The 14,543-nt window shown below is 34.7% G+C and overlaps 1 protein-coding gene across 1 annotated transcript in view; it reads left to right on the forward strand.

The window, feature by feature from the left end:
* Positions 1–14,543, forward strand: part of NEB (nebulin) — a 185,635-nt gene that overhangs the window by 24,051 nt on the left and 147,041 nt on the right. The window contains exons 18-31 of the mRNA XM_016151113.2: positions 484–588; positions 1,566–1,673; positions 1,759–1,872; positions 3,054–3,155; positions 3,250–3,357; positions 3,448–3,552; positions 4,583–4,681; positions 6,240–6,344; positions 6,923–7,030; positions 7,116–7,229; positions 9,717–9,914; positions 11,629–11,736; positions 13,455–13,553; positions 14,363–14,467. Coding sequence (XP_016006599.2) covers positions 484–588; positions 1,566–1,673; positions 1,759–1,872; positions 3,054–3,155; positions 3,250–3,357; positions 3,448–3,552; positions 4,583–4,681; positions 6,240–6,344; positions 6,923–7,030; positions 7,116–7,229; positions 9,717–9,914; positions 11,629–11,736; positions 13,455–13,553; positions 14,363–14,467 — 1,578 coding nt within the window. The remainder of the gene's footprint in view (positions 1–483; positions 589–1,565; positions 1,674–1,758; positions 1,873–3,053; positions 3,156–3,249; positions 3,358–3,447; positions 3,553–4,582; positions 4,682–6,239; positions 6,345–6,922; positions 7,031–7,115; positions 7,230–9,716; positions 9,915–11,628; positions 11,737–13,454; positions 13,554–14,362; positions 14,468–14,543) is intronic.

The raw sequence follows: 14,543 nt of genomic DNA on the forward strand, positions 1-14,543 counted from the left end.
AAAAATAAAGTAACTGCAGTAGATTTATGACCAGAAATGAAGGCTTTAATTAGAGGATCAACAAACCACAATGTATGTGAGAGGACATAACCATATTTGTTAGAAAATATCCTCCAGTGAGAATTGACATGAAAAGGAAGAAAGGGCTGTCACTCTCAAAACCCACGAGGTTCTGATATATGTGATACGCGTGAAGGAGGCCGCGTATGAGTTACCTCCTTCCATTAGGGTTCTACCACAGGAACGGATGTGATTACAGCAATCACATGTTAGGAACACAAGTTGTCAATAATACAACATGACCTACCTTGGCTCTGGATATCTCTTTTAATCTTAACAACTTTGTCAGTTATTATTTAACAAAATATTATACCTTATAAAATGTACTACACAAGATGTTTTTTCAGAATAATTCTTCAGAACGAACTGATATTCTCTCTCTCTCTCTCTCTCTCTCTCTCTCTCTCTCTCTCTCTCTCTCAGCTAAATTACAAAGCGAAACATGAAAGTGAAAAGTTTAAGTGCCATATACCTCCGGATATTCCTGCTCTTATCCAGCACAAAGTCAATGCTTACAACCTGAGTGATGTAAGTTCTTTATGCACTATGCCATGTGATACACTAACAACTTGTAATTTTATTTTTGATTGTTTCATTGAATAAATATTTCAATGTTAAAGATAGGAAGAATAGTTAACATTTGTATCACGTTCTTAAGCCCCTGTAAATGTAACTTTGTTCACTTTATAAAATATGTGTAGCAATCTCATAAGTAGCTTCATACAATTAGACAATCTTAATGTATTTTAACCAAACTTCAAAATGCCACCACTCATGTGTGTTTAATTGCAAACCATAATTAATATTAAATCTTTTAGTCATATATTAATTCATACTATAGTGTAATTTTATTTCAGGATTTGATTTTTTCAGATTCAATTTTATTTCATTTATTCCTCAAGTCTACAATATCTCTTATTTCACACAAAATGATACTTATCTCTCTATATAATAGTACTTGCACTAATGAAGATATAGAGTATTCAAAAAGCATGAGGCCAGTTATTCATTGTTATCTTTCATTCTCAAACATAATTTTATAGAGAAGTCAAATTATGCTTGGGCTTTTCAATTTCTTCAACAATTCTTAGATAAGAATAATTATCCTTCATCAATGAGTATTGTAATGATTCATGAAGTGACCTTTGCAGAGGACTTTCAGATAAAATGAAAGTGATGTATTTATATCATAAAAAGTAAGTCAACTATGAAATATTCGTGCCATTCTATAAAATATTCAGTATTCAGAATTGAATATTAGTATGATAACTAGAAATAAGTTAATTTGATGAAATATTCTAATGGAGAGTAAGAGAAGCTTAATCTTGGAGAATTAGAAGCTTTGACTTGAGGGGTATTACCTAAAATATGCCTGATTTTGTTCACGAGGAAAAGAATCAATTTATTTTATATTAAAACAAAGTATTGGGTTACCCTTTAGTCTTTAAGTGCGATAATATACATATCACTTTTGCTAATTCCTGTGCTGAAATTTTCCTGTCCAGAGTATTTATAAGTATGACTGGGAGAAGAGCAAGGCTAAGAAGTTTGACATTAAAGTGGATGCCATTCCCCTGCTGGCAGCCAAAGCCAATAGCAAGAATGCTAGCGACGTGAGTATGGCCTGGGGACCTGGGCAGCGGGGACTCAGGGATGTTTCCTGATGAGTGGGATCTGACACATGTGGTGTCTCTGCAGGTGATGTACAAGAAAGACTATGAGAAAAACAAAGGGAAAATGATCGGAGCCCTCAGCATTAATGATGATCCCAAGATGTTGCACTCTTTGAAGACAGCCAAAATGCAGAGTGATGTGAGTTCTTGTGTAATCGCACTTATTTCCAAATGTGCTTATACTTACTGTTAGATGAGATGTTAATGCCTAAATGAAATCTCAGATTCAAAGCAACAAATCAAACACGAAAGCCCAGTAATGAAGGAAAATTAACTTCCTCATTCTTATGATGTGTCTGTACTTTGAGATACCAGTGAATATAGTAAATGTTCCCTTAATCTCTTTAATGTTTTCTGTTTTATTAAGGGGAAATTACACTAGTTTTTTCTTTATTGCTCTTCTTAGAAATGGGCTCAATATTTCAGTATGTATACACAAGTATTCCTTACATGCCGTGACCTGACTTAAGGTACCTTGCAAAAATACATACAGAAAAATAAAAGGCAAAAGTGAGAAAAACAGGCTAAAGACAAAGTATGAAAAACTAGATGAAGCATAACTTCAAATGCAAATTATTTTAAGAATTCTATAAAATACCGATCTCATTTTAAAGATTTTAAAATACTTAATAAAAATAAGCTCCTTACAAAAATTGCTTTCTAATTCATACCAAAAAAAATACTCCTTATTTGTTTAAAATATTCCTGTCTTTACTGAGTATGTTTTTGGATTTTTATATGGGAGAATTGAAAGAGAATGTGAAGAAATATATGGTACATCCAATAAAACAGAAAAAAAGCCTTTTCATATATCATTGCTATAAAGTAACATATTAGGTCTTAGTGATAAAAACCAGCGTGCAGAGGTGTTGTAAAATACTTCTCATCAAGTACTAAACTGAATACTTTTCTAGGACTGTGCCTAAGTATCTAAAGTTTACCTTATACATTTACTTCACTTTGTATGAACTCTTAAAAAATTCATTTTCATTCTCACATTCAAGTGGAAAGAATTCTTTTAAGACAAAAAGATGCTTAGACAGGAGCATTTGTGTGCTCTGATTTATTCTGGCTAAGAAATATTGGGGGGAGTAACATAAATATATTTATGGTTATCAGCAGACTAAATTATATAATTCATGAGCCTATACCATATTCATCCTGCTTTTTTCTGTTTCTTTGCCTTGTGGAAAATAAATGCTGAGGGAGAAAAAAACCCCCAATTTTTCCTTTCGGTTTAGAGTATAGCAATGATGTGAATGGCTTTTATACCATGAGATATTTTTTTTTCTTTGTTTGATTTTCTTTTTCCTTTGACAGAGATTGTACAAAGAAAACTATGAGAAGACAAAGGCAAAGAGTGTGAATTACTGTGAGACCCCTAAATACCAACTCGATACTCTGCTGAAGAACTTCAGTGAGGTTCGAAAGGCTGTGGTCACCTCTGGGGTTTGAGGACTTCCCTACTGTTTGACCTATAACTGTGAATTTGAGTTACATATGTTTTCTTTTTCAGGCTAAATATAAAGATTCGTATGTACAGAACGTTTTGGGGCATTATATAGGCAGCTTTGAGGACCCATATCAAATACACTGCATGAAAGTTTCAGCTCAGAACAGTGACGTAAGTTTGAAGACAATTGCTCATGTCTCACAATGACGCTGTTTGGGAACAATGAGAATCATCATCTATTTTTGTTCTTTCTCATTATAGAAAAATTACAAAGCAGAATATGAAGAAGATAAAGGGAAGTGCTATTTCCCTCAGACAATAACACAAGAATATGAAGCAATCAAGAAGCTAGACCAGTGTAAAGATGTAAGTCAGTTGCTCTGAACTCTGGAGATTGGGTTTGGGATTCTTGTGCCATCTAGTGCACAACTTAGTAGTAATTTAAATGCTAGCTAGCATCTAGTGGTTAGCAGATGTCAAATTTAAAATTTTGGCTTATGGGTAGAATTGGAGAACACAAAAATTTCTGTGACGAAGCCTATTTGTTACAAAATAATTTCAAGTTTTATTAATCTTTGTTTCCATCAGTTTATGTGTACATGGCTTCAGGGGAAAGAGAGGATTTAGAGATTTATGAGAGAGAGGTGTTTATCCAACAAATTTATGTGATGGGCTAGCTTGTGCTAATCACTTTCCTTGGTGATGGGAGCGAGGAGAGGCTGGGAGCGAAGAGGGCTGCCTCGTGGAGTATGCATTTGCGAGGGAGAGGCAGACAATAAATCCAGAGCACAGAAGCAAGAAAGATACCAGGCAAATAGACGGCTAATGTAGAATGATGGTACAGACTTAAAATAGAATAATATGGGAGAAAGAGACTGGATGGGCTCTGTAGATTGGATGGTCAAGGAAGACCTAAGTCAGGAATGTACGGCCATGCCAAGATCAAGGTAAGAGCAGCAGCAAGAACAGCTTAAGGAGAGAACAAGCTTGGCATGTAAGGAATTGAAGGGATGGGGTGGCCAAAGCATCCTGGAAAGGGGGACAGTAGTAAGAGGTAAAATGGCAGAAAATGAAGGAGGGGGTGTGTTCTGTAACGTAGAGTTTATAAGCCAAGGTACAGTTTAGATTGAATGCCAAGTTCAGTGGAGGACTGTGCAGGGCTTCAGCAGGCAGAAGATTAATCTGGTTGCTGAATCATAGCAGGAAGACCACTTTAGAAACAACTTCAGGAGAGAGATTGAGAGAGAGATTGAGAAAGACAGAGGAAGTAAGGATGTATCAACCAAGTTTTCAGGAAATAAACTATTTTTTGGCTGAAAATTTCTATATGTTATGTATATATGAACAATATAAAGATACATAATGAAATGTCATTAAGGGACATCTTCTTTTCTAGCATACCTACAAAGTTCATCCAGATAAGACCAAATTCACGGCTGTCACTGATACTCCTGTACTGCTACAAGCCCAGCTCAACACGAAACAGCTCAGTGATGTAAGTGCCTTGATTTATGCATGTGTGGGTGACCCAGAATGCTTTGGTTATTTGAACTGTAAGCATTTACATGCTTAATCTCATGGGCACATCTACCATCTCAACAATGTCGTTTTTCAAAATTTGTTTAATAAAATACATATGCAACTGCTAGATAGAGTTGTAACTTCAGGAAAAATGGTATTAAACAATAATTAAAATAGCTAATAATGCTTCAATAACTCATCTATTTTTAGTGGAAATTTGCTCATTAGGATTATATGAAAAATAATACTTACTAAAATTGCAGACAACTTAAATAAACAATAAAAATAGCAAAAGTGTACACCTGAGTAGCTAACAAAGCAAGTATTTTCCATTCTTGAGTTTCCTAATACAGACTTTACAAGAAGAAAAAGAGCATAGAAACAAGAAAGATATCAGACAATAATAAGAAAACTATAGGATGGTGATACAGAATTAAAATAGGATGACATGAGATAGAGTGCTGGGCAGGCACTTTGGATTGGGTGGTCAAGGAAGATCTGTGGCAGAATGGTCCAGCCATGTCAAGATCAGGGGAAGAGCAGCAGTGCTTCTCAAATGTTCACAGTCATGTGGATGACCCAGTGACCCCACTAAAATGCAAATTCTGATTCACTAGGTCAGGAAGGGCTCAATGTTCTGACTCTCTAATAAGCTTCTAGGTGGTGCCAGTGCTGCTAATTGGTAGACCCCACTCCGGGTAGCACGGCGTTAACACAGCTAAATTCCTGAGGAAAATAAAACACACAGTTTCTTCTACTATAAAGTGTGTTTAAGTTAACCCAGATTAACTCATGTGTAATTGGTAAAGAAGGGAATGGCGTCAGTAGGACCCAGGAGTCATGTTGGTTCATATGCGATGCTTCTTAGCATATTAATATTTTGTGCCCCAGAAATAACAGCTTATTACTAACATCACTAACCCTACTGGACTTAGCAAGCTGTGGAGTAATTCAGTGCTGTATGCAGTGCCCAGTCCTCACACACTCTTCTCACTGGCCTGGTTAGTCCATGGGCTCTGTTTTAGAGAAGATTATTGCACAATCTTTCTCAATCTTGTTCATTTACCTTAAGCTCCACAATTCAATAAACTTCTCTGTTTACCCTCCTTTCCTTTCACCTAATGTCATTAAAAAGTTTATTAAATGAAGTCCCATATTTTGAATTTACATATCTTTCTAACTGTGTTAGCATGTTATTTAGAATTATTATTTTTGTTAGTGCTCTGATTATAGAATTTCATATATTTTGGGTGTTCATGCCTTCAAGATACAGTCTAGAAGATTAGATCAGACAATAAGTTTCCCATATATGTGTTGTGATAATATTTACAAAATGACAACCCAAAGTTTGGTTGCACCACAATTCCTGAAAGAGAGACTGAGAGTCTGGGCCCTGTGTTGTACTCATACTGGATTGGTTCCTTTTTTGGAGTATCTTTCAAGTAGTAATGACTTAGCTGTATACATTCTCCTACGTAAATTCAAGTAAGTTCTTACCCTGAACTATTTGGCTACCCTCTATTGTGTTTTAGCTGAATTATAAAGCAAAGCATGAAAGTGAGAAGTTCAAGTGCAATGTACCAGCAGATGCTCCACAGTTTATCCAACACAGAGTCAACGCCTATAACCTGAGTGATGTAAGTACTGAAGCCACAGCATCCTATGTTAGTGTGTGCATTAAAAGAGGAAATGTTATAGGTTTGTAAAAAGACCAGATTAGGAGTTTTGCAAATAAACAACTATTGAGACTGTTAACCAGAGCGTAAGTAGAGCTTTTACTGCCTAAATACTGTTAAGGTTCTTACTCTGTTTCCAGATTTCATTTTCCATAGTCTTTGTTACTGTCAGAAACATTCTCTCAATTACCCTTCTGTGAATCCCGAGTTTTACAAAATCTCTCCTATGTAAATGTCATATTTCACCTTCTCCATATGGTTTTCATTTTGTATTATTCTTTATACATCAGGATAGCAGAGTCTTTAGAAAGTTCATGGAACGTTAAAAAAGAATATATCATTCTTATCTGGTAGTGGGAGGACAAAACTCAATGATAGATAAATCAGTAGTTATACTATCATTTGGTAAATACAGTATGTATAGGTGAAACAAATCCATGTATACAAATTTTCAATGTATTTTTTTTTTTAATTTTTACTGGGTGAATCTATGTTAGATTTTGTTTTTATAATTCCATTACTGAAATTTTCCCGTCCAGAGTATTTATAAGTACGACTGGGAGAAGAGCAAGGCTAAGAAGTTTGACATTAAAGTGGATGCCATTCCCCTGCTGGCAGCCAAAGCCAACAGCAAGAACGCTAGCGACGTGAGTATGGCCTGGGGACCTGGGCAGCGGGGACTCAGGGATGTTTCCCGATGTGCGGGATCTGACACATGTGGTGTCTCTGCAGGTGATGTACAAGAAAGACTATGAGAAAAACAAAGGGAAAATGATCGGAGCCCTCAGCATTAATGATGATCCCAAGATGTTGCACTCTTTGAAGACAGCCAAAATCCAGAGCGATGTGAGTGCTTTTATAAATCTGTCTTGTTTTTAAGATGGCATTTCCGTTAACATGCCCCAGGGCAGTAGCATGTAAAAGGGTTCCACAGTTATGGGTTCTCCCAAGTTCACAACAACAAACTGCTGAGGAGAAGTTTAGAAGTGAAATGATTGCCCCAGATTCTCCCACCTTTCATGACTGAGGAAAGAAATTACCGATTTGTACTTAATGTCCATTTCACTTTGAAAAATGTGAAAAAGTTATTAATATTTAATAGAATATTGGTTGTAATTCTCAAAACCTTTTGGAAAACATCAATAGATGTTGTTATATTTTCCTCTAATTGAAAAATAACCTTTAAACCTAAAAAAAAAATCCTTTTAAATTTGTCTTTATTTTGGAAAAAAATCATGAGTCACAGGAAATAATCTTAGTATTGGTATCATTGCTCTTTACTGACTTTGGTAGTTAGCATTGGGGTAGGTCCAAGAAAAATAGGTCCCTTTGTGAATCTAATGAAAGATTTGGATCATCCACCTGAGGGAAAAAAACAAACAAACAAACCTTTTTTTAAATGCCTTTTGCCCGAATTTCAGAGAATTTATGAATTCCCTAAGGTTCGTCTATGAGCCATCTATTATCTTTTGGTTAAAATTCTTACTCTAGAGAAAGAAACATCTACCATTGCAAATCGCACTATACAATGTGCTTAAAAATGTTTAGAGAATCACTTAAGAGTGGTAAGAATGTTCAACATTGCTCACAAATATTAGTTTTTTATTATTAAAGAGAAGAATATTTGTGTTATTTGCTTTCATTTTACATGTGTTCATGTGATCTATATATACCTTCTTTAATTTATTTTGTATTTACTATATAGTCATGTCACACTTTAAAACATTCCATTCAGTTACCTTGTCATATAACTTCATGTTGAATTAGGTCATATACAGTGCTTACATGTATAAAAATATCTTATTCTCTAGTTTCTTATCCCTTCTTAACTCAAAGATTATAGCTCTTTGTTGACAGCAAATGTATCTTCATCTTTTGCTTTTAATCCTACTGGGCACATAATAAAATCTCAACAAATACTTTTTAAGTAATTGACGTTGGCATCCAAAAGAGATAGTCGATGATGAGTTAGTCTCACACAATATCCTGTCTAAATGCTAAGCTGTAGATATAGAGTATACATAGCTTTTTGAAAGAATCTTTTAAAGCCACTTGGACCTTTGACAACATTTTACATATGTGAAAGTGTGTGTGAGCTGATATGAACACAAACAAAAGAGTCAAAAATAATTTAGTCAAAAAACACTTCCACACACCAACTGCTGTTGCAACATTGCTTTATCTGTTTACTTCTAATAAATACAAACTATTTTTTCAATGTTTCTGCATACCATCAGAAAATTTCCACGTTTTGCTTTCATAAGCTTTAATCTAGATTTTACAACTAAATGAAAAATTTATTCAGTGAAAAGCGACTACCCACAAAATATTAGAAGGAAGATTATACTGCCTAAGAAAACTAGAAGATTGGATCATCGACAGTAGTTTTGACAGAAGATTTATAATACACATCTATTATTACTAGCTTGGGTCACTGTCTTTAATGCTTATATGATTATGGAGAGATATAATGGGTTTAGAATTTTCCTAAAGGCACTGCGTCAGAATTTTTCTCTCTGTTGAGGTAATTTTGAGTGGACCTGGCGAAGCTGGGACTCTGACCTAATTAGCAGCCTGTCTAACCATTCCAGAAAACCAACTAATAAAAGCATCTTCTGAGGCTCAGTTAGAACATTTGGTTTATGAGAACACTGTACATAAGAGCCAAGGTTACTTTAATGGCTCAGTTTCACAAACTTTTCTCCTTTGAGATCTTATAATGGCTGCAATCTGAAGCTTCCTTTAAATCATTACCAACATTAAATTTTATATGAAAAACCTTTTGAAATTCTCAGTGTGGCCTATTTGCTGTCAGAAGTAGAATAGTCAGGTTGAAAAATCGTAACTATTCATTTACAGATGACTTTAGAAAAGCCAAGAGATCACGTGTACAGCTCTATTTATCAAGTGGTCATTTTTATTAAAATCGGAAGTATGAAATAATTGTCATATGATTTTTATCAATCAAAAAATACTTCTTTATTGGAAATCTCTTTAGAGGATAGATTACCTTAGTAGAAATAATGTTTGTTAGTGGTCTTTGAAAACCCTTGTTTTAAAATAAAGTAATACCTGGCTGAAGCAGAAGCTGTGGCCCATTCCTAATGTCTGACAGTTGTACTTTGATCTAAAAAGAGATTTGAAAATATCTTATATGATTTTGGGGGGGATTTCAAAAACATGCAACATATGAAATAATTTTAGAAAAAAAATAACTACTCAGATGTGATTTTTAAAAAAGCAACTCATATTTGTCATTTATGAGAGATCTCTATGCTTTTCTGGAAATCTATTGAGGATTTCTGGTAACAAACGGTAATTTCCTATTCACAGCGTGAATATCGTAAAGACTATGAAAAGTCAAAAACTATCTACACGGCACCTCTTGATATGCTCCCTGTCACTCAAGCTAAGAAATCTCAGGCAATTGCCAGTGACGTGGACTATAAGCATCTCATACACAATTACAGCTACCCACCTGATAGCATCCCTGTGGACCTCGCCAAGAAGGCTTATGCCCTGCAGAGTGATGTGAGTAGTCAGATTTTCTCTATTCCCTCTTTTTAAGGTGGCAATTGTAAAGGATTTCTAAGATAAGTGACGTTTTTGGCAATTCTCAGAGGTATCTGCATTGTCTTCTGTGTGTAGCAAGTATGTAATGGGAAAATTTCCCTATGGTTCAATCAGAGTTGGAGGGACCTGGGTCTAGCATGCACCCCATCACTGTTTCCCTTTGAGAAAATTTTCAACTTTGCTGAGTCCAGTGTCCTCCTATTATTATCATCATCACTATCATGATGATTATATTCATCATTATCAATAATTTCTTATATATATTGCTATTTTATCTAAAAATAAAATATATGATTTATAGCATAATTATTATAATAGCTGGGGTTTTTTTCTGTAGATTAAAACTTCTTTAGGTAAATTAATTTGTCTGAGCTACATGATCGAACACTTTAGCCTAACAATTCTGTTTGCTAAAAATGTGATAAAATACACATGACATAAAAGTTGCCATCTTTGTCATTTTTAAGTCTACAGTTTATAGCTCAGTAGTAGTTAATTACCTTTACATTGTCCAGCTAACCTCCAGGACTTTTTCGTCTTGAAGCACTGAAACTCTATACACATTAAACAATAACTCCTCATTTCCTCCCTCACTCAGCCTCTGGCAACTGCCCTTCTACTTTCTGTTTCTATGAGTTTGACTACTTTAGATACCTCATATAAATAAAATTTTCCAGTATTTATCATTTCATGACTGGCTTTTTTCACCTAGAGTATGTCCTCAAAGTTTATCAGTATAGTAGCCTGTGTCAGAATGCTCTACCTTTTTGAGGCTGTATAATACTTCATTTTATGTTATATCACATATTGTTTAGCCATTCATCTGACAGTGGACATTTGGTTGCTTGTTTCTTTTGCCTACTGTGAATAATGCTGGTATGAATATAAAATACTACATTTCTGTCACTGAAAATTCTGTTTAGTGGGTTATTATCTTATTTATAAAATTTTTGCTATGTATCGTCCTCCCAAATAGATTGTAAACCTCTCAAAGGCATTTTTCAGTCAAATTAAAAGGCCCATATGAAAGAACAACACTTAGAATTTTGTATTTAGAATATAAGTTTTAGGTACCATCTGTAGCCAAACAACAAGAGTAGCTCATTATTTTAATAGCATTAAGTAACTGTCCTACATATAGGATGAATTTTAAATAACTTCTCTCTAAGCAAATTAATGAGCACAACTATATTAAAGTGCATTGTAGCCAATGTAGAAACACTTCTAAGCAGACCACTACACATGAAGGGCATTGTGTCCAAACACTTAGTACAGATAACTATCATCAAGTTGTATCTGATCAGAAAATGAGTGAAATTATTCACCTTCGATGTGGCCCCCAGTCCTAATTTGACTATGGAAATATAGTGCTTAGAGTTCCAGTGAGCAAACATCTCACATTTGGTTATCTAAATATAATGATTTCATGTATTCCTTAAATACAGTTTTGAGTTTAGCATTTTCCAGATTGAACTTAGTGTTCCACATACTAAAACAGTGAAAACCTACGGGCTATTAAATTATCTCACAAAGAATATGTTTAACCTTAATGGATGGAGTAAGGAAGCTGGTCAGAAATCTTAAAAACTTCCTTTCAAATAAAATGTTAATAATTTTACAAATAAGGATGATACCGAGCAAAAGAATTTTAACTATTCTCTTGGTGTTTTAGGTCGAATACAAAGCTGACTACAACAGCTGGATGAAAGGTTGTGGCTGGGTGCCTTTTGGGTCCTTAGAAATGGAAAAGGCAAAGAGAGCTTCAGACATCCTTAATGAGGTAAAGCTAGTGCATGCGTCACCGAGATTTGTGCATGTGTCACGTTAAAAGCCCCCAAACCATGGGAAGTGCCTCCTTTACTGCTTCATCACCTAATAATTGTTGCTGAGAAAAAAAAACTTACCATAAATTATTCTGGTAGATAAATGTACCCCTTTACATCACCAAAATCATGTATGTTTACCATTCATGTCAGAAATATTTTTAACAACTTTATCAAAGTATCTTTGCCTACCATAAAATTCACCTATTTTAAGTATACCCCTTGACAAGTTTTAATAAGCTCACATAGTTTGTATAGTCATCATTACAATTGAATTTCAAAATTCTGCTAGTACTCCAAAAAGTTTCCTTGAAAAAGTTCTGCTCCCATCTTCAGTGCCAGGGAACCCCCTCATCTGCTTTCTGTCTCTACAGTTTTGCTTTTCTAGAAATTTCTTTTATAGCAAGCTTCTTTCACTTATTATAATATTTTCGAGGTTCATCTATATTCCTACATGTGTCTGCAATTCATTTCTTTTTATTATTGAGTATCATTTCTTTGTATGACTCTTATATTTTGAGTATAAGTTTGTGGACATCTGGATTTTTTTCCAATTTTTGGTGATTATGAATAATGCATGTAATGCATATTATAGAAATTTTTGAAGTATTATACCCTATACCATATTCTTGATAACTCTGAAGTATTATATAAGTTATTATCCAGTTTAGAAAAAAAATGATGATCTTTCAATCTTAAAGTAGCCAAGTTATCTGACTCTTCTCTGCCAACAGCAAAACAGTCACACTACTGTCAGGTGAATCCATCATCAAGGAAGTTAGATTACATAAAGAAGGGACAGAGGTACTTGGTGAGAGTTGTCTTCCACACTCAAGATTCTGTCGTTCTTCTTGTTTGTGCATTTGTTTTTGGTGAAAACCATTTTATCTACTCAGATTTTTCAGAAAAAGTTCTGAGTTGGTAGTTGTCAGAAGTCTGAAGTTGAAAGAACAATGCTACTATGCACACAGAAGTAAGATGGATATAATGTGCACAAAGGAAAAGCTGGGAGAATAAATGGAGACGAAAATAGGAAATAAGATAACTAGAAGTTGCCAACTCCCAATTGGAACACCTTCCAATGTTCTCTCTCATGTGCCTCCTTAGCACTTAAGTGATAGTCTGTCATGTCTTAACATATTAGGGCTTACAGGGCAGAAGTCCTCCCTCTCTGTTTAATAATCCCTAGCTGTTGTCCTAATTCTTCAATTCTTCCTCCCTCAACCAGAGAGCTTCTTTACTTCACCTGTGGATGGAGTGATAGGAAAATGACATCCCTGAGAACTTGTTAGTGTCATGCAAAGATATTCCGAATTATTTTTCTACGTGATTTTCTGTTCATCTTTAAAAAATAAAATGTGTAATGTTTCTAGATTCTGCTTAGCTGAGAGTTCCTTCTTACACATTATAAGCAATAAGTTAAGAGAGTAAAATCTGGTTCCTGAAAGTTGTATTGGTTTGTATTACCTCTCAAAAATCCAAGATTAAGCCAATTTTTTCAACACTGGCCTTTGTATTGTATTCATTTTTTCACCCAAGCCAATTAAAAATCTACTGTTTCTCATTTTAAAGTCAGAAAAAAATCCTGTCTTCAAAATAAATTTCAAGGATTCTTATATATTAGTTTTCAGAGAAAGTAATAGCATTATTTTTCTTTTTTTAATTCGCCAAACAGAAAAAATATCGCCAACATCCAGACACTCTCAAGTTTACCTCAATTGAAGATGCTCCAATTACAGTGCAGTCTAAAATTAACCAGGCCCAGAGGAGTGATGTAAGTGTTAATGCTATCAGTGTTTTAATAAATGTTAAATAACACAAAATACATTTGTATTGCAAATGTATTGATTACCTATAGTTCTTATGCAATCTAAAGAGACTCAACTACATGAGCAACTGTGTAATTCCTCCAGCTTTTCATTAATAAAGCACATGCCTTTTATATTTTTATAGAGTATTATGTATGTAGTACTGTCTTTCAGTATTTTGACATTGCTTTTAAAAGGGATTTCTCTTGATGACAAGAAACAAAATGAACCTACTTCTAGGAAAAATCATGAAAATGGACATAAGCACTAATTATATGGAGTTACATTTTAAGTCAGAGCCAAGACAAAAATCTTGTGTAGTAAAATCTACCCCTCAAGCTTTCTAGTAGCCCACAAAGCATAATATAGATGGTTGGTGTATCTCACCCTGTTAGCCTTTCCTATGCTCAGGAAAGTGTCTGAAGTTAACGTTTTTTTTTTTTTGTTTTCATCGGGTCACCTTCCAGGGCTAATTTCCACAAGGTGCCCCTACCTAGGTCCAGAGGTTCCTAATGCATACTTACCAAGAGACCTTTGTCACAGGTGAATCAGGACGAAGAGAGGACCCTGTGAGATGCATATGAGACCTTGAATGCCTACAGATATTTGCAAGTGAATATGGGGACAGCACAGAGAGTTTTTTCATAAAAAGCACCTCTGTGCAATGTGATCTGCTCTGAAATTCTTTTCCTGTGCCATGAAACCCTTTTTACTACTTTAGTTGTTTGATTATGCATTTTTTTTTTTTTTTTTTTTTTTTTTTTTTGTATTTCAGATTGTCTACAAAGCCAAAGGAGAAGAAATTATTCACAAATACAGCCTGCCAGCAGACCTGCCCCAGTTCATTCAGGCTAAAGTTAATGCCTACAATATCAGTGAGGTGTGCATGGGGGCTTAGCTGCTGATTGTATGATAAGTCTTTCCTAAGTGAGGACTGAGTTACATTTAAATGACAT

The sequence above is a fragment of the Rousettus aegyptiacus genome, unplaced genomic scaffold, assembly GCF_014176215.1.
Source record: "Rousettus aegyptiacus isolate mRouAeg1 unplaced genomic scaffold, mRouAeg1.p scaffold_m13_p_2, whole genome shotgun sequence".
Lineage (NCBI taxonomy): Eukaryota > Metazoa > Chordata > Mammalia > Chiroptera > Pteropodidae > Rousettus > Rousettus aegyptiacus.